Source organism: Doryrhamphus excisus, linkage group LG4, assembly GCF_037039965.1.
Source record: "Doryrhamphus excisus strain RoL-2023G ecotype Guam linkage group LG4, RoL_Dexc_Guam_v1.1, whole genome shotgun sequence".
Taxonomy (NCBI): domain Eukaryota; kingdom Metazoa; phylum Chordata; class Actinopteri; order Syngnathiformes; family Syngnathidae; genus Doryrhamphus; species Doryrhamphus excisus.
This window is the reverse complement of record NC_136360.1, coordinates 12,029,232-12,051,175: the sequence shown is the minus strand read 5'-3', so window position 1 is coordinate 12,051,175 and position 21,944 is coordinate 12,029,232. Positions and strand designations below refer to the sequence as shown.

Genomic DNA, 21,944 nt, shown 5'->3' with positions numbered 1-21,944 from the left:
TCACAGGGTTGTCATGTATTTACAGAAGTGGAGCTTGAGGAGCACCTCCGTAGCGCCCCCTGCTTGCCCAATGAGATTCTCCTCAGCCTCTTCCACTGCAGCCTGGAGCAGGAGCTCAGCGACAGAGAGATCCCCTTATCCCATGGCGACCATGCCGCCTTCATGCACCACATCCTGGAACGAGAACGGGACGGCCACTGTGCTCCTTTTGCCCTTCCTGTTATCAAAGGTGAGCTCTCAACTGTACGGCACATGGGTGGGTGGCTCCATCCAAATATTGATACGATCGATACCAATGGTAGTATTAGATCTATACTAATGTAATAAGTTCAATATTTTTCAGTTTTTAAAGTTTTTTGTTGTGTTGATCCTTATGTTTATTATACAGTAGATCCCTGCTATTATATTTGGGGTTGGCAAAAAGGACGAAAAAATGCAAGTATTTGAGACGCCTGTAAAAATGTCTGCTAGCATGATGTTGACCATCTCCAAATTTCAGATCAACATTTGCAATGAAAGTGACTGATATTAGGTTCGATTAAACTCCCAAACTGTCCCTTCTCTCTTCAATTGCCATTGTTCATATAAGACACAATCCAGGTAAACCATGAATATGCCACACACACTTACTAAAGAGATTTAGTATGTGTAATATGTATTGGTACTCTCCACTAAAGAATGATAATGTAAGATGAGTGATGACAGATGGGCTCTGATTCACTGTGTAACCCTTAGCCTGGTTGTTGGGCTAGCCCTAGAGACTAGCAGGTTACAGAAGGTGGTTCTCAAAGCAGCGTCTATATAATCCATATTGCTTGCCTGTTGTAATACCAGTAACAACGTATGATCTATTAACTTGTGTACATGGATTGCCTGTACTGAATTGCTGAATTGCGAATGTGTTGGGTGTTGATAGAACTTTCTTTTCATCAGAAGAGTTTGTGAAGCTTCCAGACAGACAGGAAGTGATGTCTGCATTCCACACCCCTGGCAGCATTAGAGAGATGATGGGATCCACTAGCACTTTACAAGTAATCCCGCAACACACTTTCAGATATTGGAATAGTCACAACACAGCTAATGTAAAACAACAGACCACGTTTTTCTCATGTTAATTGCTAATGTTTATTGTACGTGTGATTGGCAGAGTTTCACTAATGCAGACCTCGTGGATGAGGAGCCTTTGATGGGGGGGCGGAGCTGCTCTGTGCCCCAGTGGAGGTGCTATGCCAAGCACATTAGTTCCCAGCAGATCTTACTCACCTTCCTGCCAGCCACCTTCACAGGTGCGACCCAATGAAACTTTCAGCACAGGGAAACTGGTGATGGGTTATTTTTTTAAGAACCGCATTTTGACAGATGTCCTGATGTTGATGTCATCGAGCTCGGAGGTGGATCCTTTGAGTAATGTCAGCACACAGGAAGACGACACTTTGACGCCCAGCAACAAGTCACAGGCCGACTCGCTGTCAGGTTCCATCAGTGGACTCGATAGGTTCGAGTCCAGCCTCAGTCTGGCTATTAAGATGAGAAGGAGCTCCAGCAGCGGCCACTTCAGCGCCAGGTCACCCTTGCTCTCGCCACGCTCTGAGGGTCAGCCCGGACCTGCTGACCCCCTGTTACTGGACCGGGACAGTTGGGACAGCAGGGTTTTGGAAACGGAGCCTGGAACGCCGAGCTCAGGTCAGTAAGATTTAGACCACCCATTCAAACACCAGTGTAAATGCTCCAATCATCTTCATTATTTTATGATATACTTTGTAATGTGCACTACACGCCGACAGTGCTGGAAGGGAACTGGATCAAGGCCGAGCAGTCACACCAGTGGAATAATGGATAAAACCACCGCTGTTCTGTGTCTCTTCCAGATCTGGGGGAAAAAGTTCATTTCACAGAACCACAGAGGTCTGATCTGCACAGCAGCTTCAGCCGGCAACTGTCGCAGCAGAGCATCGGCAGCCAGCTGAAGTGTCCCGTCTACGTGTACAACTGCTGCCTGGAGCTCTTGAAGGAGCAGCTGGTCCACCCCGGCACCAATCGCCAGCCTAGAGATGTCTTCTTCAGGTACGAAAACAATGACACGTCCCACAAATGCAGTGCACCATAACTTAATGTGGTGCTTCTGGGTACTGAATTGTGAAGAAGATAGTGACCATGACTGGAGCCATTGTCCTCACGTGTTAACTTGATGTCTCTCTGGTTGTCTTCATGGTGAGAATAGACCTCAAGAGGCTCAGTTCTGGCAGATGTCTCAGCAGATGAAGTTCAGGTAGACATTTTGGCCTCTGCACTCCTTCTCCCTCTGCTGAGGTGCTGCCTTCGGGAGCTTGCTTGTTTTTTCCACGCCGGAGTGCTTTTCAATCTCACAAGCTGCATTGTTTTTTTGCATAGAGCTAATTTAGAAATGTTTAGGGAAGAGCGTGTAGACTTCACCAGCCACAACATTATGCATAGCAGTACAATCAATACGACAGCTCTAACATCAACACCTTCCTGGTGCCTCTATTCCACTTTGAGAATGTACAAATAACCTTTTATCTGGATCTGCACCAAAAGATTTTGCTCATTTGACCCCTCCCTACATTTGGATTTTGGAAATCGCCAAACTGTTTTGTCTCCTGTGGTAACTAACTTACTAGGTAATCTTTGGAAACGTATGTAAATGAAACGTTTGCTTCTTGTTTTGTGTACTTGATCTGTGTTTTGCAACACGTTTTCTTTTCGTCATGTTCCTTTGCCACTATATGAGGCATTCACAGTCATACCCTCCTGCTGTCTTCCCACAGGTCGCTGTCTCAGGACCGCAGTAGTCCCTCACCATGGACCGACCTCCTGGCACACCCTCACAAACACAAAGAGCTGGCCCACTACTGCAGTCTGCTGCAGGAGCATTACCAGCAGTGCTTTGCCAAAGGTGAACACCCTGTGGAGACTGTCGGTCATTCACACTTGAACTGAAGGCAACTGAATGCTAAAGCTCACTGTGGTGTGTCTCAAGGCTCCATCATAGATCCCTCCTAATACTGGGAACCTGTTGACTTTAGGCTTAAGCCTGCAGTTATGACCACCAGCATTGTGGGAGTTAGTTTTTTCTTTGAGGGTTTGAATGCATCCCTGCCTAAGTCCTGTTCACTCTGGCTTTCAGGTGTCTATCGTAGCCTGCAGCAGTCCTACAGCATCAGCTCCCAAGATGTCCTGATGGCCATGGACTACTGTGAGGAATCTCTGCAGGAAATCGACGTCACCTCTTTCCTACAGACCCTCTGTGGACACATCAGGGTCTTCAGGGAGAATGGCCAGGTGGAGACCTGGCCTCAAAATTCAAAGCCCACAGGGAGGTCTGCAACCTTCATCATTGGAGAGGTTGAGGAAGAAAGGCCTGGTGCCAAGTCTGCTGTAGCCTCCTTGTCCAGGTATGGGCAAGGTGCAATGAAGCTCAACCTGTTGTAGAGATATTGCAATTTTGTTCATTTGTATGTACTTTTGTGATATGTGGAAACAGTTTTGAGATGGAAGATTCCAGTGAAGTTGAAGCTCGAGGACCAGTGCCTGTATCCTCAATCATTGTGGATGAGTCCAAGACATCCAGGCTCCCAGTGTTCCCTCTGGAGGTGCTCCAGACGCATCCCACCTGTGACATGAGTCCAGATGTGCACAAAATAATCCAGGTGAACTCCCGGGGTAACAGAAAGACAGGGGTGCCCAAAGTGCCAGTGGTATTAAAAAGTGTTTGCCTCCTTCATGACTATTTTTTCGCATGTTTGCCACGCGTATATACGTATTTAGTCTCAAAGGGCTTTATAACCTTTTCCAGACTGATAGATCTCAATTAATCTCAGTTATGTCTTAACAGTGGGGGCAATCACTTTTTCACACAGGGCCATGTAGGTTTGGATTGTTTTTACTCCCTTAATAATAAAAAGGGCCCTTTAAAAACTCCACGTTCAGTTGTGCTGTCGTTACTAAGTGATATATATAAATAAATATCCGCCCGCATTCTGGGATTTTTTCAGTGTGCAAACGTAAAAATGTTTGTACACTTCAAACTGATCTTCTTTAAACTCAACAGGAGAAATTCATGGGGATTGTGTCCCAGTATTTCAAACCCGTGCCTTCCAATCCACATTACTACTTCTACTGCCCGCCATCGTCCAAGAAAGAGGTGAGTCCCCAAGATCTGCATTTTCATTGGCACCCACAAACATTCATTTCTACACATTTTCTCAATATGGAGTAGAAGGATTTTTTTTGTCAATGTCTTTTTCCTGATTCTTGATAGTGTGGTATGTCGGTGTCTTAGGTCATGTTAGGGTCAAACTGTGCTTTGCTTCCTCAGGAGGACTCAGAGGATGGTGAGATGGAGGTAAGGCCCAGCGAGGAGTTGCTGTCAGAGGCCGAGCAAGCTACTGAGGAAGGTGAAAAATAACTTTACATCCTCCAAATCTGTGAATTTACATGTATTTGTCAGCTACAAAAAGTTATTAGTGTGCTTTGTTAAACACTTTTTGGACATGAACAACCACAACTGATTTTCACTCATTTTCATTATAATGCCTTTTGTTGTATTTTGGTATAGAAATAACATCCGGCGGCGGTGTCACGACAGAGAGCGACAACGACTTGGTGGTGGAGTACGAGGACCACCCTGGCACCAGGACCCACACGGGTGGCGAGGGCAGGTCGCACTCTGACTCAAACACCGTCAATCCAGACCAGGACTCTTTTAGCATCCTGGATGGAGACTCCTTGCTGGAGGCGGAGGGGCGGATGCTCGACATGCCACCGCTTTTCCTACATGTCACCTGTTCTGTCAACGCCAAGAGCTGCCATGGCTCCACCCCCATTCGCACACTGCCCACCTGCCTTGGTGAGCCATGATTGATTCATAAAACCTGATTGATTTTTATAGACATATTACTATAATAATGGTAATTATGTTATAATACATATTATATTATGACTCCGGTTTCCTCCCACATTCCAAAAACATGCTAGGTTAATTGGCGACTCCAGATGGTCCATAGGTATGAATGTGAGTGTGAATGGTTTCATAACACATGGTGTCATATAGACAATGGTTTGTCTATATGTGTCCTGTGGTTGGTTGGCGACCAGTCCAGGGTGTCCCCCGCCTCTCGCCCAAAGGCAGGGGGATAGGCTCCAGCACCCCCCGCGACCCTCATGAGGATAAGTGGTAGAAAAAGAATGAATGACTGAATATTATATTATATTAATATGATATATTAATACTAAACAAACCCACTCACACAATCAAAATGCTCACTGAAGTGTGTGAATTGATACACTGCCTTAATATTGTGACTCCAGGTGAGATAATTTCCTGCCTGGATGACGCAGAGGCCTTACAGTCCGTGGACCTGAATGAGCTCTCGGTCACATTGGACATCTTCGTACTGACACTTCCTCTGGATATTGAAGTGATGGGTGACTTTCATCACAACAGGTGAGCTGAGGCAGGTTGTCAGGTGTAATCGAAGTCACCATTCATGTGATCGTCATATACGCATATGCAGGTACACCTCAGAGAGCAGCGTGTCTTTGAACCGCTCTCCAGCACAGCCGTCATCTTATCGGTCCGACGAGGAGCTGACAGCCGTGCTGGATGGCCTGAGGGGAGCTGATGTGGGCATGTGAGTTTCATTGTTCTATTGGCTGTAGTCACACATCCATTTGGAATTTTATACAAGGTTTAAAATGTGAATGTGAAAAGTATCAAAAGAGTTTGTTTTAGTCTCTGTGAAGCAGAGAAATGCAATGTTGCTTTTTGTCCTCTGCCAGGGTCTGTGGTGAACCTTTATCCAAGCTGCCACTTCCTCATAAGCTGGCAATGGAGGCTACAATGGATGAGGTAAGTGTTCTTTCTCACATGCAGTGACGCACCTCCGCCTGCAGATGCCACCAGCTGGCCACAATACCACAGCTCTACTTTGGAGGCGAAAGCTCTGCTGAGATGTGAACCAAACACTGCAAATGTTTCCTCTCTGTCAGATCCGCTGGCTGCTGGAAGATGAGATCGTGTCCACCCTGCGCCAATCTCAAACCATTGGCCTGGCCACACTACACAAAGTGGCGGAGCACGTCATGCTGTCGGTCGGGCGTCCACACTGCCACAGTGAAGATGTTCCCCTTCAGTTTGTCTTTCGGCCGGAGCAGTCACTGGACAAATTCAAAGAGGCATGCTCCTACACAATTTAAAAGGAGCTCTTATTGCTGACATGCACATTTTAGTGAGACTTGTGGTTTAGCTCCTCTTCTTTTTTTGGTTTAGATACATCAACCTTAGATACATCACCTTAAAATATAGGTAAAGGTAGAAAGCCCACATCTTCACCCTGTAACTTGTGGAACCCTGCAGGAGTTTCGTCGGATGCCACTCTCAGGCTATGTGCTCAACAGTGAACAGGACAGCTTCTACTACGTGTCTCTGAGCCGGCTGCACCCTCAGAGGATCCACACCGACAAGAGGATGTCTGAGAGCACATCCGTCCCCCTCCAGCAGACCGGCTCTAACAGTGGGCTGCCTCAGGAAGAGTCCCTCTTGGAGAGTGCAACCACAGAGACAGGCGATGGGGTCAGACATATGTCACAGTTTTGTCTGTCTTGGCTTAGTGCCTTAATGTGGCTGTTAGTTGTCAGTTGAAACAATAAATAACTTATCATAACAAATAATCAAACATGTCGCATCTGCAGGCCAACGTCACACATGACTCGACCACAGAGCTTGGTGAGAAGGACGGACCCTCCAAGTCTGACGCTGACAACGACTCACAGAGTCAGTCCAGTAGCCTCCTACTCCTGAATGAGCGCTGCCCCGAGCCCACCTCACCACCCAAGACCCCCTCGAGCGTCAGCCTGGCTGAGTCGGTGCAGTCGGTCTCTCACAGTAAGTGGTCCACACATCAAATGGCTCTTCTAGTAAAGCTATTTGTTAATCACTTTATCATATTACATTAAATTGTTGCACCTTCCCTAAAATGTTCCCACAAAGTCCTAAAATCCTAAAAGTCCTCAGATTTATGAACGCATACGATTGTAAAAACATTGAAGTTGTCGATTCCCGGCAAGCTAACCATCTGAACAGACAGACAACAGAGCTTATGCTGTGCTGCTCACTCCAGCTTTCCATTTTGTTTTAGCGGAGCGAGGCAGTCATTTCCAGACAGGCGAGAGTGAGAGCACATGATCCACCCGAACGCCTCTCGGGCCTAGCTGTTGATTTATTCCAGTCATCCTGCTGAGGTCGGGAGCCTGACAGAACTGTGTAATTGTCTTTCTCAGACTGCGGCAAGACCAGGCCCAGTCGAGTACAGAGTGTCGTTTCCAGCCAAGGAAGTTTGGATTCCGACATGCAGGGTGAGTGTGAAGTCACGTTGGAAGCTCACTGTTTTCATGAATTAAAAAAAATGAAAAAATCCAAACAAGGCCACAATGTTGAATAAACATAAACATCATCTGGCTTGTGTCAATAACACTGAAGACATGCGGCCTTGCAGTCAACCTTGTGGAGCTTCCTCTCATTGCGTTGTTCGATGTTCAATGGTTAATATCACGTTTCTTAAAGGTTACGATGGTGGCAGCAGCGACTCGGAATGCGAGAGTCCCACCCTGGACGAACATGAGAGTCGGACGCATCTGATGCCTGACTTCTGGCTTATCGTGAAGATCCACCAAGACCGAGTCAAGGTCTATTCGCATTCTAGGTGAGACAAGTCTCAGGAACCTTCCTTCACATCAATAAACAGGTCTTCAGTCGATATCACTGGTCCTCAACTATATACATTTATTTATGAAATGTAAAAGTTTAATGTGATTTATTGAGGTTTATTTTTTACTTGCAGGAGTCTCAGCGAAGAACAGGAGCCAAGCACCAAGGAGCTGGAGACCAGAGAGGACAAGCAGGAGCTGCCCGAATATTTACAACTGCATCAGATGGTAGTGAGGAAGATCGGGGAACTCTGTCGAATAGTCAATCAGGTACTACTACTACTAAACTAAAATACTTTCTAAGCTAGTACACATTTTTACACGGTACACAACAGTCATAATTTCTGCCTAAATTTGGAATGTTCATGAATGTAATGCCATTGGGTTGACATTTTTGGGGTTTTGCTCGCATTTTGTAGCGCATGCTGCTGCAGGACTTGCACGACAGCCACATGTGCAACTCCTTGTTGGTGGCCGAGAGCGAGGAAGACATCTGGAAGAACGAATCTCTGTACAGGCAAAAGCGCAACACATCAGATGGTCAGTTTGTCTAGCTACTGTATTTCCAGGCTAAAAACACAAGCTAAACATAGTGTGTACTAAGGACTTCCTATGTGCTCAGTAGATTACCACACAGAGGAGAGCTACCAGGCCAGAGACTATCTGGCAGCCACCATGCAGTTCATACCAGGCCATTTTGCCTGCGATGTGGTGTGGAGCACCATCATCCACATCCATCCACGCCTCAAGATGGGTGCCAACATGGGGGTTTCCAGAGGTGGGTGTACAAGGGCGTGGAAAAATAAACTTCTCAATCATTTCAAAAGTCTTGCCTTCACAAAGATAATTTTCATGTAAAAGATAATATTTGATCATCCCTTCAAGGCAAATCTACCATGTGTTGAGAAAATATGGTCAAGTATTTAAGTATTATACATTGACATGTTGATTGTGTCTCCTTATCACAGCCATCCAGGCACTGCGCTCTGTGCTCATCTCTTTCTGGGTGGTCAACAGGAAGAACATGTTTGTTTACCAGGAGCGCACCACCAAATCGGTCTTCTACCTCAGGTTGGTGAAAACCTCTCTCTGGGCTGCATCTTCACCGGCAGGAGGGTTTCATCTGGGCATAAAGCATGAAATAAATGTAGCAATGATGTGGAGAGGAAATGTAAACATCATTTAATGAAGGTTGTCTGTGTTTGTGTATTTGACTGTGAAGAAACCCGCAATACGAGATGTTCAACATGCTTGTCAGATGTTTTCCACAGGGGTGTGATCTATCTGTGGTGCTCTGAGACTTTGCCTAATTTGTATATCATGTTTTTAAATCAATTAATAACAGAACGTGAAGTTATTGACTTACTGATGTTGTAACACACGCAATTAAAAAAACAAACAACAAATGTGTTACAATGCACAGCCAAGTCAGTTGTGGTCATTTTTGTCAGACTTCTGATTGGACAAAATGAGCATCACAGCTAGTGAATAAGCGTTTCACAACTACATTCATGCGCAGAAACTGTTTATTTATCTGTACTGTACAAAATGGAGAGCGGCTAAGCATCCAAGCATATTCAAGGGTCGAATTGCGTGCAGAGTACAACAAATTCACACATTTTGGCACAGACAGTCCTATCATAATGTGTTTATGACAGAGGGTTAGTTTACACTTAATGGTGGCATTTGCTGGTCTTTCTTTTCCAGACTTTATGAGACGTCTCTGGCAGGGAAGTACTCAGACATCGATGGTGTCCTCCACATGAATCGCTGCATCGGCCTAGCAAGGAGTCAGGAGCCGCTGTTCTCAGAGGACCTCATGGTATGCAATCATAAACTCTTGTTGTATGACATCAATGTAGCGCTTGTATTCTACCGTGTACAAGTCCTCAGGATAAGTACCAAAAATCTTGTACATGTTTGACAACAAAGTTTTGTGTAAAGTGGTTCAGGTGTCTTTGTGTAACCTTGCTAAAAAAACACACACAAAAACATAACATAATCTTGTTGGCTTTGACTTGAATGTAGAAGAGTGTGTTGCAGTCCTTTTTCATAAAACCTTACTTGTTATTATCAATAACTTGATAATACGGAACTTGTGAAGTTGTGTGCTGCTGAAGACTCAGGAAAGATCCATTTTAGTCGGATGACGTCAACGCTCCTCTGCAGCTTATCTAATGTCAGGATTAAACGTGCCACATTGTTTTTTTTAAGCCCCTAAAAGCTGGGAAAAAATTATTGCTACCACCCTGCTCCAATTCCTCCTGATTCTTGAATAGATCATTTGCTCCCGTCAGACTTTGTTCGTGTGTGAGCTTAAGAATAAAACCATTGGAATGATAGGTCCCTACTAGTATCATATCTTGTAACATTGTGCCCGAATGAAGTGACCAGTGAGCGTAGTTCATGTTCAGACGTTCCAGACAAAGTAGTGACACGAGCATCGTCATGGCGGTCTTCACATGTTTGCCGTGTCCCCTCCTCAGGGTTCCAGGTCGTCTCTTGAAGGTTCTCGTCCAGTGGGACAAGTGGACAAGCACATCCTTCTGCTGGTGCATGGCATCGGCAACGCCGGTGAGAAGCAACATCATGTCATCAAATGCTTTCCAGTGCACCAGTGACGTGTTCCGATGGAAATTGCATGTTGTCGCAGGTCCAGAGATTACGGACGAGCTGGTGAAGGTTCTGCGTAAACGCCTGGACGAGACCACGCTGGACCTCATCACTGTGATGCTGGTCAGGAATTGCAAGTTGACGCCCGCTGACGTGGAGGTCAGTTCTTTTACTCGAAGGCTCCGTAATGGCTATGAACCCTGTTGAATGTTCCCATTTGCACACACAGCGTTAAAACATTGTCTTCTGTCTTCAGTTCATCCAACCATCGGGCTCTCCCGCCACAGAGGTCATGACTTTCAGCCTTCCCCAGTTCTGTCTTCCCTGGGTGTCCGCTGTGGCGCACTACCTGCGTCAGAACCTGCTCATCTTCCTGCATGTGCCCAAGTACACGGACAGCAACACGGCGCACCATTTCAAGGTAGCATATGCAACCTTTTAAACTTGCAGCCGATGTGTCCAAAGTTTGGCCAAGGGACATTGGTGGCCCGCATCTCTTTTTTTTATTGGCCTGTGACATATCCAATAACACAAAAACAAGCGTTGATGCCCAAACTTTTTAAATATACAGTAACACTGTTATGTTCAGTAAGCACCCACACACCAGACTTAATGGTTTCAATTTGAAGCACTTTGGTTATCTTGAAAGATGCTATATAAAGCTAGTTCATTGTTACTATCATTTACAATGCGAATAAGTGATCAGCGACATGGTCTGTGAAATATGGTTGTTATTCTGCAGCACTGCTTTCATTCGGGCACTGAAGCAGCTGATGGCGACATCTACCTGTACAACAAGCCTGGGGGTCAGGGCACAGGAGGCAAAGGTAATAGCTGCATACACACACACACACTACATATATTTTCACCTTGTTTCACTTTGGAGTGGGGCCTGAAATAATTCCAAATACATTACTGCAACAGTAATGTCTTGTTACTGCAACAGCTACATTGTTCATATTCCAACAGGTATTGCCTGCATCACACTGACCTTTGTTGATGCCAGCGGGCGACCCCTTCAAGTTCCAGCTCAGGACTGTGGCGCCCCACAGAGATCTGAGAACAGCTCTGTTCCTCTTCATCCCAGCCAGTTTGACCAGTTGACCAGTGTGGTGAAGGTGGAGAGCAGCTGGATTCGAGGTGAGACACATGCAGCTGTACATGTGTGTGATTGGATAAAGAGGTCCTGAATAGCAAAGTTTCAGCACGACTTGGACTCGAAGGTGAACATGACCTCAAAGCAGCGATGAAATGTTTGATAGCTATGAAGTTTTTCCTCTTGTTCTTCTTTGTGTGACCTAGTCACATATTCACTTGCTAATGAGAAAGTCTGACGCTCAAAGGCTGCTCAACTCACAGGAGCTAAATGTCACACAGGAGGAAAGGTTGCATGAAATAGCCTTTCGGGAAAAGTGTTACACAAAGATAGCAGATATGGGAGCTTTTTAAACGTAGAAATAAATTAACATTTGCTTTTATTACATGGAGTATTTCTAAATACCTACTTCATGCTTCTATCAGGAAATACAGAGATATTGTCAAACACACTGAGGGTCTACAAATCCATCCATGTATCCTTCCATAGTGCTTGTCCTCATCAGGGTCAGAAGTGAGCTGGAGCCTATCCCAGCTGCGAGAGGCAGGATACAGCTAATCACAGGGCACATATAGTCAGCCATTTCCACGAATCTTGACAATTGAGAATCTCTATTTCTAGACTATTTTGGCCCTTTGTGTCGAGTTGTGGACTCCTATAGAGCAGCTACACACAATAACCCACACAGAAAACTTTCTAATTTATTCCACCAGAGGAGGGTTGCTCATTATGACTTCCGGATAGCTGCCAAACCCAACTTTCTCTGAGTTGATAAATGGTATATGAGTTGACAATAAACGGCGATTTATCTTTTTAAAATGTCCGTCATTTCACTTTTTTGCTGGATTACCAGTGTTTTAAAAATACTCTGGTAGACCCACTGATTGATTTGTGAGCTTGTAATTTGCCTCGCTCAATGTATGCACACTCTATAATGCTACACAGACAACCGCTTTGCTCCATGACTTGCACAAAATAAACACAGTTGGGACACTTATTAGGACACTTATTGGGTTACTTATTTCTTGCTGTTCTGACATTTCGACATGACCAAAGTAGTTGCAAAGGCATTGTCGTTTAACACAAGAATAAAACATTGTAACTACATTTATAGGTCAGAAAAGTTAGAAAGCATAATGGGTCCCCTTTTAATGTAAAAAATAAAGAAATAATGTTTGAATCCAAACTGGACCATTTCTGTCTACATTAGTAAACCGTGGCGGTCCAGCTAAATCACATGGCACAGACCAACCGCAAGCAGGAAGCATCAGTGGGCTGGGACCTCCACATGTGCTTATCACCTAGCAGGAATATTATTCCTCAGCTTGGCTCTACAGATAAGCAGCGTTGTTTATTTTTTATCAGGCGGCACAAACAGAAAGCAGAGGAGGGCGGGGAGTGATGGCCGCCTCGCCGCTTGCTAAACCATTCATACATCACCTTCATAATAATCTTGATTCCTCTCAAAGGGATGACAAGACGTTGGAGGTGATTAATAGCTCCTATCTGGAGTTGGAATATTAAGAGCACGTTCTCATTTCCGAAGTGGGCTCTTCCCTCTCAACGCCCAGAATAGTGATCCTAGCAGTGGGAGTGCTGCAAAGCTTTCATGTTAGAAACGTTTGAAATGTTTGTTTACGATGCACAGAGACGCACTTGTTGGTGCGCTTCGATGTCTGGGAGCAAGGCAACGTCAGCCCTTCGCAGCTGGCCGATAAACTGCAGGGGGCGCTGCGCCATGCCCTCTGTGACGTCATCATGGAGCTGAGGGTCTTGCCCAATCCTCTCTGCGTGCCGTGTATTGCCACCAAAGCCCAAAAGGAAGAGGTCAAAGGTGAGTGTTTCTTATTTATTACTGACTGAATGAGACAGTATTTGTTCACTTTAACTAAAAGTTGCCGTCTTCAGGCTTGTTGAGTCTGGCTGAGATCAAGGATGTTAAGGACAGTCCCAGACAGCGCAGTGGGTCACGGGTCTTTAAGAGCAGCCCCTCCCCCATCACCTTAACACAAGGTGGCACCATGACAGGGCCCAGCACACCCGAGTCCACCACCCCCACCGGAAAGAGCACACGCCGCAGCTTCTGGGACATACTGGTCAGTTCCACAAAGGCTTTGCTCACAGTCAGCCAGTCAGCAGGTCAGTGAGCATGGTCGTTTTTGTTTGTCCCAGCAGAGCAAACCTGAGTCCTCTGAGCTGGGAAGCCCAAAAACGACTGATGACATTGTACAAGAAAGAGGAGAGGAGGGACGTGTTGCTCGGCGAAGGCACAAGACAGAGAGTGTGAAACACCCGTGGTGCCAAGAGAAAGTCAGCGAACTAGAGCACGCACAGAGGTTTGTTTTGGATTTTGTTATTTTATAATACCGTTCCTCCTTCAGCGCTGACCTGAAGACTCACAGTAGGGCCCTTGTTGCAGGAGGCAGGCGTGTCAATTGGAGGAGGGCGATGCTGGCGCCCTGCATCCCGTCTATCAGCTCACCTACCAGCCTTGGATCTCCTTCATGGCTGAACTTGGTACTCTCAACTCTTTCTACACCTGATCAGGATGTGTTTGTTCACCAATTGCATACATCTGCTTGGAAACAGGCTGCCCCTCCATTCAGCAGTGCACGGCTGAAATCGCCTCTCACTTCCTGCTGCCGTCCATCCTGGCGGAGGTGGTCAGTCTGGTCAGCTCTCTGGCCAATGACACCAGTGTCAAGGTCTTTGCCAAGACAAGGTGAGCTTGGATACGTGGGCCAAGGTCAAAAGCATCCTTATTCATCCCAGTATTCTGTTATTGTTGTTTTAAGCATTCACAGTCCGTCTGGGAACAAGAGTGACACCTGTGTTCAACTCTTCGAATATGTTAAATGAATGTCTCCATCCCTTCTCCAGCTGCCCAGCATCTGGAGACACATTTGTACCTTCCACCTTGGTCCAAAACCCTTGGCTGAGTCCTGATGCTTCCAGGAGCTTTATTCTCATTGGGAGAAACTTTCACCAGTGGCACTGCAGCACAGAGCAAGGTAACATACCTTTCCTTGCTGCCTTAATACTGCATTTTTGTTTTAGGCCCCTTTTGTGAGGAACCACTTCAACAGAACCTGCCTTCATGTTTTGTTTGACAATACATTCGCATGATCTCAGAAACAAAATGTACTTACTTTGCTTTTACTATCCACAGTGTTAGTTTTGACTCTGGAACACATTATGCCTATTTTTAGGAAATCAAAGACCATTATATAAACAATTATGTGTGAATTCATGTAAAAGAGGCAAAATTTGAAAAGAGGGATCAAAACATGAAGACCGTGATGTCACTATTGACCGCAGCACATTGCTATGGTGGCTTGTATGTGCATGTTGTTGTTGGCTGTTTGTGTTTACATATGTACAGTGGTGTGAAAAAGTGTTTCTCCTCTTCCTAAGTTCTTATTTTTTGCATTAAAAAACATCACTGAGATTAGTCTGGAAAAGGTTATCAAGCCATTTCTAAAGCTTTAGGATGCCAGCTAACCACAGTAAGAGCCATTATCCACAAATGGTGAAAACATGGAAAAGTTGTGACTCTTACCAGGAGTGGCTGGTCAACCAAAATTACCCAACAGAGCAATGACAACTCATCCAAGAGGTCAAAAAAGACCCCACAACAACATTGTGACAATGATCCAAAACACACCAACACCTGTGAATGGCTGAAGAAAAAGTGACCTTGGAATGACCTAGTCGAAGTCCAGACCTTAATCCTATTGAGATGCAGTGGCAGGACCTTAAAAGGTGCTTCATGCTTCACTCCAATGTGGCTGAATTACAACAATTTTGCAAAGATGAGTTCGGCCAAAATTCCTTCACAGCGCCCTTCACAAGAGACCCATTGCAAGTTATCACAAGCACTTGATTGCAGTTGTTGCTACTCAGGGTGGCCCAATGCAGTTACATTTGTGACAAACATGCTAAAAAAATAAGAAATCAGGAAGGGAGAACACACTTTTTCACACTACTTATGTTGTATATGTGCATGTCTTAACACATTGTGTCGTCTAACATCAGTTTGTGTTGCGCCATGTCCTCTCTCTGTCCATGTCGGCCGTCTGTACATCTCATGTCAGCCGCAGACGACAGTTCTGAGGAGGAAAACATGCCTTCACTAAATAGGTTCACACGTGAGTTTGACTTCCACTTTTAGTGTTCATCAGCCGTAAAGATTTGCATTAGGAGCTGAAAGTGCATCCTCTCTTTCGGTTTGCGTGCTGGCGAGCTGTCCGTTATGCTTCAGTTGACCTTCCTTGGCCTTCTTCCTGTGTCCAGCTCACAAGGGCTTCCAGCGCTTTGAGGCCTCAGAGCAGCAGGTCGACTGCTTGAGTTTTGGCCAGGCCGGGTCAGTAGCTCCCCGGCAGAGGTTCCTCTTCATCAACATCCTGGACAAAAAGGTGACATGTTATGCACGGCGTAATATCGCCTCTGGACACTTGAACTGACACCTTTGTTCACCAGGTGACGCTGTACAGTTATAACTGGTCTGTGGACCTCGGTGCCTCCCTGAACCGTGAGCTGATTCGACTGGTAAAGTGGCAGAACGCGAGGGCCCATGTGGTCCACTGTCTGCTCAGCCAGAAGATGGGCCTCTTCCATCACCATTGCTTCTCCGACACACCGCTCCATGACATGGACTCCAAGCGGGTAGGTGCAGAGAAAATTACATAATAACTGCAAATGAAGGATTTGATGTGGCTCTGTGGAATATTGCATACAGTATTTCAACAGCTGCCCTTTCAAACCGTCACCAGCCTCCCATCTGGTTGGGGGTGTCTGCTAGTTCAGGTGGAAGCAGCCTGTCAGGCCAGCATCTGGGTTTACTCTGGCACGAGGCTGCAGGTCCTGGGGCCCCCTGCATGCAGCTGTTGTGTCCCAAGGAAGTCAAAGCCCTTCCTTGCTACCTTTGTAGCCAACACGTCCTTACTTCAACATTTACATGTAAAACAGTGATTGGCTATGACCAGTGTGTGATGTGTGGTGTGCTCCACTTGCTTACAGAGCACAATAGCAAATATATATTTCAGTTTTGATGTGTGTGTGTGTGTGTGTGTGTGTGTACTATATCTATATCTACGCACATAATGTGTTGTCAGTCTTTGATGACTCATCACAAGCACAAGAGCAGTTATGAGTCCCTGTATTGATATTTTGTTACATTAAATCAATTTCATCTTTGATTTAAAGGTGACCTAATATGCTCATTTTCTGACACTTTGAGTTGTGGACTCCTATAGAGCAGGTACGCACAATAACCCACACAGAAAACTTTCTAGAGCTTTATATCTTTGGATTGTGATTCCCGCCAAATTTTGTTGTGTTTTAATTTCATTTATTTCAACCATGGTCGCCTCCGGGCATGCCCACGCCACTTTGATTGGTCACACTCCCAAAGTACTTCCTGACTACTGCAAACCCCACTTTCTAATATAGTGGGTATAGGAGTTGATAATAAATAAATACATTCTTTGGATAGCTAATTGAAAAGTGTTTAGCATCTACTGTCAGCTCATGATCTACTGGCTGGAGACCCCTAACTTACCATGTATGAACTCTTAAGAGTGGTAAATGTGGGCACCACTGGTGCGGTGAAGCTCAGGTGAAGCCAGACTTGTGGTCGCTGCCTCCAACTTTGCCTGCCCGAGGAGGAGCACTCATTGTCGGACACACTTTGTTAGGGGCACCACAGCCTCTGGGAGAGCTTGGGGGAGGGCAGAGAGCGTATCTTGCCTACAGCCATCCCCACACAAGGAAGCCTGCTGTTCTGTGACATCACAAAAGTACAGTTTTACGACGCCCTCTGAAACCAAGCATTTTGAGCCAGCCCAAACTTCTTTCAGGGCTCACTTTCAAATGTTCAGACCTCATTATCGGACCACTTTGGCATCGTTTAACACAGGAATACAACATTCTAACTATATTTATAGGTCAGAACAGTGGAAAAGGCAACAGTGGAAAAGGCATAATAGGTCCCCTTGAACTGCTTTTATTTTGGCCCATTTCCTCCATTTGCTGTTCTAAGCGCTTACCAAAACCAGCACAGCTACTATATATTAAATATGCAACAGAGATCAATATTTGCAGAGTGTTTCTGCAGTCAACATGACAACAAATCTGCCACAGGCCTTGCCTCTTCCTGTACGCCTAATCACCTCCCAGAGAGCGATTTTGTTACAGCGACGTTTACTTTCCTTTGGAATTCAAGTCATGGTAATCCACAGAGGTTGACTGGGAAGAAACACGAATCTTTGACTGTTACAGTCACCCTTTTGTTGGAGTACTGGTGGCTGAAGCACAATAGGGCACAAAACACACACACATACGGACAGAATGTCATTGTCTGTACCATACAATGCAGTAAAACAATGGAATGCAGGTTGCGGCAGGACTCCTCAAGAACAGCAGACCTTCCACAGATAAACCAGTAAACTAGAACATTGTTGACCCACTTGAGCCCCACATGAAAACTCACGTGTGTGCGAACGCAGGGCAAGTCTCAGCACAATAAAAGCTGCTGGGCTGCTTTTACGAAAACATGATGGAAGACATGTTGGTCCCAGACATCCTCTCGAGTCCACGCAGGTCACATGGTGCTTTTTTGACATGTTGTGTGTTACTGGTTGAGATTTATTGGAGCAGCATCTTCCAGCAATTGCCCTTTAAGTGCCCCCCCCCCATCATCCTCCATTTCCCCACGGCCAATTGCAAAGCAAAGCAAAAGAATAGTAAGAAGTTGACTTTTGCTTTCCCTCCGATGGCCTTCATGGCTGCATCACTAATGAGCTGGGACAGGAAGCAGAGTCAGAGCAGCATAAAATTTGCCTGAACCGGCCTTCATCTGTCACGGATGTGATGAGAGGCAGAGGGAGCACCAGCGCACAGTTTGAGCCTCCCGCCTTTGGGCACGCCGCGGCCAGGCCTGCCATGCTGGGCCATCTCGGCCCTGAGCTGCTCTGCTGAGCAAACTCGCCCCAAAGTTGCTCTCAATAGCCAGCATGGACCCAGCTCAGGGAATTAAAAGTGACTATCAAGTGTACAGCTTTTCTCGGCGTGGAGATATGAATGCTCCTATCGCCACCTTGGAGGTTGTTTGTGGGCCAAAATAAGTCTGTCCATATTGTAATTTCTCCAGAAGGTCCCCTCAACAAATATAAACTTCTAACTTGTGTCCTTCCTCTTCAGGATCCGAACCCTTTCCTTGGGCCTGCCATGGAGCCGGACACGCTGCTGCGGAGTCCTGTTCCTCCGCTTCACAGCAAAGAGCAAGGCAGGCTGTCTGGTTCGGGTCGAAGTCTAGCTCCTCTCCACTTCCCCTCCGAGCTGCTGCCGTTTGATGAGGCTCTGAGGGACGTCTGCACTATCCGACCCTTGATGGAGGGCGACGCTGTGGCCCGACATGGCGGCCAGCTCTTGGAGATCAAAGTGGCCGAGCGAAGAGGTTAAAGCAATGATAAGCGTACACGGATGCTATTTTTATGCTTCATGGGGTTTGCGATGATATGCATTTCCTGACACGTTGTCTTTGTGTTGCCAGAACTAGAGAAACAGATGAAGATTGAGAACCTGTTTGTCACATGGCAGCAGAGGTCAGCTCAGTCCAACATGCCCATCGCGGTGAGTTCTCACTGTGCCCATCACACTTTTCAAGTCAAGTGTGTCCTTGGTTGAGCAATCAGTCCGTACTGAGCACAAGTGTCTTCCTCAGCTGGCCGACCTTGAGACTTTGAAGCAGTCATCCAGGCTGGTCCATTACTGTGCCACGCCGCTCCTGTTTGACCCCATCTTTCGCAAGCAGATCCAAGAGGAACAAGCAGTGCCACCGCCAGCGAAGGTAGAGAAGCACCAGGAAGACAATTTGAGAATATCAATGCTAATTTGTGCTCTGTGTGGGCCAGAAGCGGCATCGGTCCAACGACTCCACAGCATCAGGCCGCGATCGTAGCTACAGCACTGACTCTGCTGACATGCTGCCCAGTCGACTGAAGGAGGAGCCGTGGCTGCTGGACATCTCCAGCACCTTCCTGCAACAGTATGTGCAGTACCTGCAGAGCATGGGCTTCATCCTGGTCCAGGTGCGGCCCCAGTCCCCGGCACGCAGGTCTGTACCTCTGTTTGAACTCCAGGATTCTATGCTGGTCTTGTAGCACACTCTTGTCACACAGAATCAGCAGCATGCTCGCTCCTCAGCATTTGTCACTTTTAGTAGGAAACTTTTCCAGATTGACTAATCCATTTCAACCTCTGGTGTCATTCACCCGTGCTCCTCTGACCTTTCACCCCTCTGAGCATCACTGCCCCCTGGTGGATGCAGCAATGTGCCCACTGTCACTTTCTAGGCTCTCGACATGTGTGACTCACTCTGCTCTGCATCTTGGCAGGGATCCTGCGGGTCTTTTTTGGACTTTAAGTGGATCCGGACTGACCCCCTTCTCACCCCTCCTGTGTCTGTTGTAGCATCGCCCGGGCTCGCGCTGCCATGCTGAGCTCTATGTCATCAGAGGGGAGGATGTCTTTTTCTTATGTGAAGCAGAAGAGCGAGGACAGCCCCAAGGTGAGTGTTTACCTCAGAGAGGGCAGAGTCACGCCCTACAACAGAAATGTCTCACTCTTTTTTAATATACTGCTACTCACCCCTCGGCATTTTAGCTACAAGAACATTACTATCTTTTTGATTTTCAGTGTTGCACAAAATAGGTGTGAAAGGGGTTGTCCTTTTGGCGAGAACTTGATGAAAGTGTTATCGTTTCTTTTAAACATTTTTAGTTTAATAGGGATTTCAACATTGCCCTATTCTTGTACCTATAAAATTTTACGTAATTTTCCATGAACCAGGACGTAGTATTCTAACTACAGAAATATGGTGTCAAGATATTTTTTACTTTACCTTGATTGATTTAATACAGTATTTATTTATTTCCATAATGGTTAAGTCAGAATGTAAATATCTTTGGACGATTCAAATCAAATCTAGATACACAGGATCATATTTTAAAACAGAATTATTTGATGCAGTGTACAAATTATACGATTTAATTTGATTTTACAACTCGGTGATGTAGATAATAATCGCATATTTTTCATCCATCCTCCATTTTCTATGCCGCTTATCCTTACTAGAGTCGTGGCTATGCTGGATCCTATTAATCGCACATATTGAAATAAGTAAAATATTTTCAAATGTACAAAAGAAACATCTCGTAGTTTTGCATACAGTTTTTTGTTGCAAGCGGCGACATGTACTACTTTGTTCAAGAGTCCATGAACCCACCATTTAACTTTATCCGATGGTGCACAGCTAGACTACTATACTGTATTTTCCCCCTTTTTCTTTACTACACTATGTGGGAATGCGACAAGATAAGATTTGATGACGTTATTGAGTGCTAATGTGAATATTTGTATGTTGGGTTTGTGAACAACTTTATATTAATTCATGCTATCAAACAACGATGTATAATCTTTTCTTTGCAAAACAAACTCCAGGCTCATACAGATGGATGGTGGAGTCTATTCACTGACTGCTTTTAATCTGATGTTGTTCCTGTCCTTTATTCATTTTCTACCGCTTTTCCTCACGAGGGTCGCGGGGGTGCTGGAGCCTATCCCAGCTGTCTTTGGGCGAGAGGCGGGGTACACCCTGGGCGGGTCGCCAGCCAATCACAGGGCACATATAGACAAACAACCATTCACACTCACATTCATACCTATGGACAATTTGGAGTCACCAATTAACCTAGCATGTTTTTTTGGAATGTGGGAGGAAACCGGAGTACCCGGAGAAAACCCACGCATGCACGTGGAGAACATGCAAACTCCACACAGAGATGGCCGAGGGTGGAATTGAACCCTGCTCTCCTAGCTGTGAGGTCTGCGCGCTAACCACTCGACCGCCGTGCTGCCCATTGTAAAAATATAAATGAATTAATTATTTCAGAGATATATTATTAGATACTTAATTTGCTGTGCAACAAGATGTGGATGCTTTTGTCATACTGTATGTAGCTTAGTGTATATAGCCCTTGTCGGCACCCTTGTCGGCAACCTTGTTGTCATGTTAAAGAAGACCTTGCTGGCCAGTCATGTGTAATCATTTGATGGCTAGAGCTAGCCTTTTTATGATCAGGTGATCAGAATTTTCCAAGTCCCGAATAACTATACACATGACTATTTATTACGTTTTTCAGACCACGGTGTCCGCTACCACTGCGTATCACCTCCAGAGGGCACTACCAGGTGGAATCGTGTTGATGGAGCTAGCATTTCAGGTAACACATTCTGCTTCCCGCCACCAAATAATGTAAGCAATATATTAGAAACAGTTGGATGGGGGGGGGGCATTTAGTGGCAATGTGGAGGGGATAAAAAGTGCTGTCCTTTCATGTTTTCTTGGCATTCGCTGGACCAGTTGGGTAATGAGGCAATTAGAGTGTTTTAATCGAGCGCTTTATAGCTTTAATGAGACTTTGTTGTTATTAATCCCCGTACAGTAACT

General features: G+C 45.7%; 1 protein-coding gene across 8 annotated transcripts in view; it reads left to right on the top strand.

Moving 5' to 3' along the window:
* Positions 1–21,944, top strand: part of szt2 (SZT2 subunit of KICSTOR complex) — a 37,122-nt gene that overhangs the window by 8,184 nt on the left and 6,994 nt on the right. For 3 of the 8 annotated variants that reach the window (XM_078790176.1, XM_058074099.2, XM_058074100.2), the window contains exons 22-66: positions 26–229; positions 934–1,031; positions 1,148–1,286; positions 1,360–1,683; positions 1,869–2,064; positions 2,222–2,269; positions 2,787–2,914; positions 3,146–3,413; positions 3,503–3,668; positions 4,070–4,162; positions 4,337–4,415; positions 4,577–4,867; positions 5,329–5,464; positions 5,535–5,651; positions 5,800–5,869; positions 6,010–6,195; positions 6,377–6,592; positions 6,712–6,904; positions 7,300–7,374; positions 7,583–7,721; positions 7,860–7,995; positions 8,145–8,265; positions 8,351–8,503; positions 8,694–8,796; positions 9,433–9,547; positions 10,212–10,299; positions 10,379–10,497; positions 10,595–10,759; positions 11,081–11,165; positions 11,308–11,478; positions 13,083–13,268; positions 13,343–13,530; positions 13,607–13,770; positions 13,854–13,951; positions 14,024–14,156; positions 14,315–14,445; positions 15,529–15,582; positions 15,728–15,849; positions 15,914–16,099; positions 18,635–18,890; positions 18,987–19,066; positions 19,158–19,283; positions 19,348–19,550; positions 19,907–20,003; positions 21,637–21,717. In XM_078790176.1, the coding sequence (XP_078646302.1) occupies positions 26–229; positions 934–1,031; positions 1,148–1,286; positions 1,360–1,683; positions 1,869–2,064; positions 2,222–2,269; positions 2,787–2,914; positions 3,146–3,413; positions 3,503–3,668; positions 4,070–4,162; positions 4,337–4,415; positions 4,577–4,867; positions 5,329–5,464; positions 5,535–5,651; positions 5,800–5,869; positions 6,010–6,195; positions 6,377–6,592; positions 6,712–6,904; positions 7,300–7,374; positions 7,583–7,721; positions 7,860–7,995; positions 8,145–8,265; positions 8,351–8,503; positions 8,694–8,796; positions 9,433–9,547; positions 10,212–10,299; positions 10,379–10,497; positions 10,595–10,759; positions 11,081–11,165; positions 11,308–11,478; positions 13,083–13,268; positions 13,343–13,530; positions 13,607–13,770; positions 13,854–13,951; positions 14,024–14,156; positions 14,315–14,445; positions 15,529–15,582; positions 15,728–15,849; positions 15,914–16,099; positions 18,635–18,890; positions 18,987–19,066; positions 19,158–19,283; positions 19,348–19,550; positions 19,907–20,003; positions 21,637–21,717 (6,527 nt within the window). The remainder of the gene's footprint in view (positions 1–25; positions 230–933; positions 1,032–1,147; positions 1,287–1,359; positions 1,684–1,868; positions 2,065–2,221; positions 2,270–2,786; positions 2,915–3,145; positions 3,414–3,502; positions 3,669–4,069; positions 4,163–4,336; positions 4,416–4,576; positions 4,868–5,328; positions 5,465–5,534; positions 5,652–5,799; positions 5,870–6,009; positions 6,196–6,376; positions 6,593–6,711; positions 6,905–7,299; positions 7,375–7,582; positions 7,722–7,859; positions 7,996–8,144; positions 8,266–8,350; positions 8,504–8,693; positions 8,797–9,432; positions 9,548–10,211; positions 10,300–10,378; positions 10,498–10,594; positions 10,760–11,080; positions 11,166–11,307; positions 11,479–13,082; positions 13,269–13,342; positions 13,531–13,606; positions 13,771–13,853; positions 13,952–14,023; positions 14,157–14,314; positions 14,446–15,528; positions 15,583–15,727; positions 15,850–15,913; positions 16,100–18,634; positions 18,891–18,986; positions 19,067–19,157; positions 19,284–19,347; positions 19,551–19,906; positions 20,004–21,636; positions 21,718–21,944) is intronic. The other 5 variants (XM_058074103.2, XM_078790173.1, XM_078790177.1 and 2 more) reach the window with 4 other exon arrangements.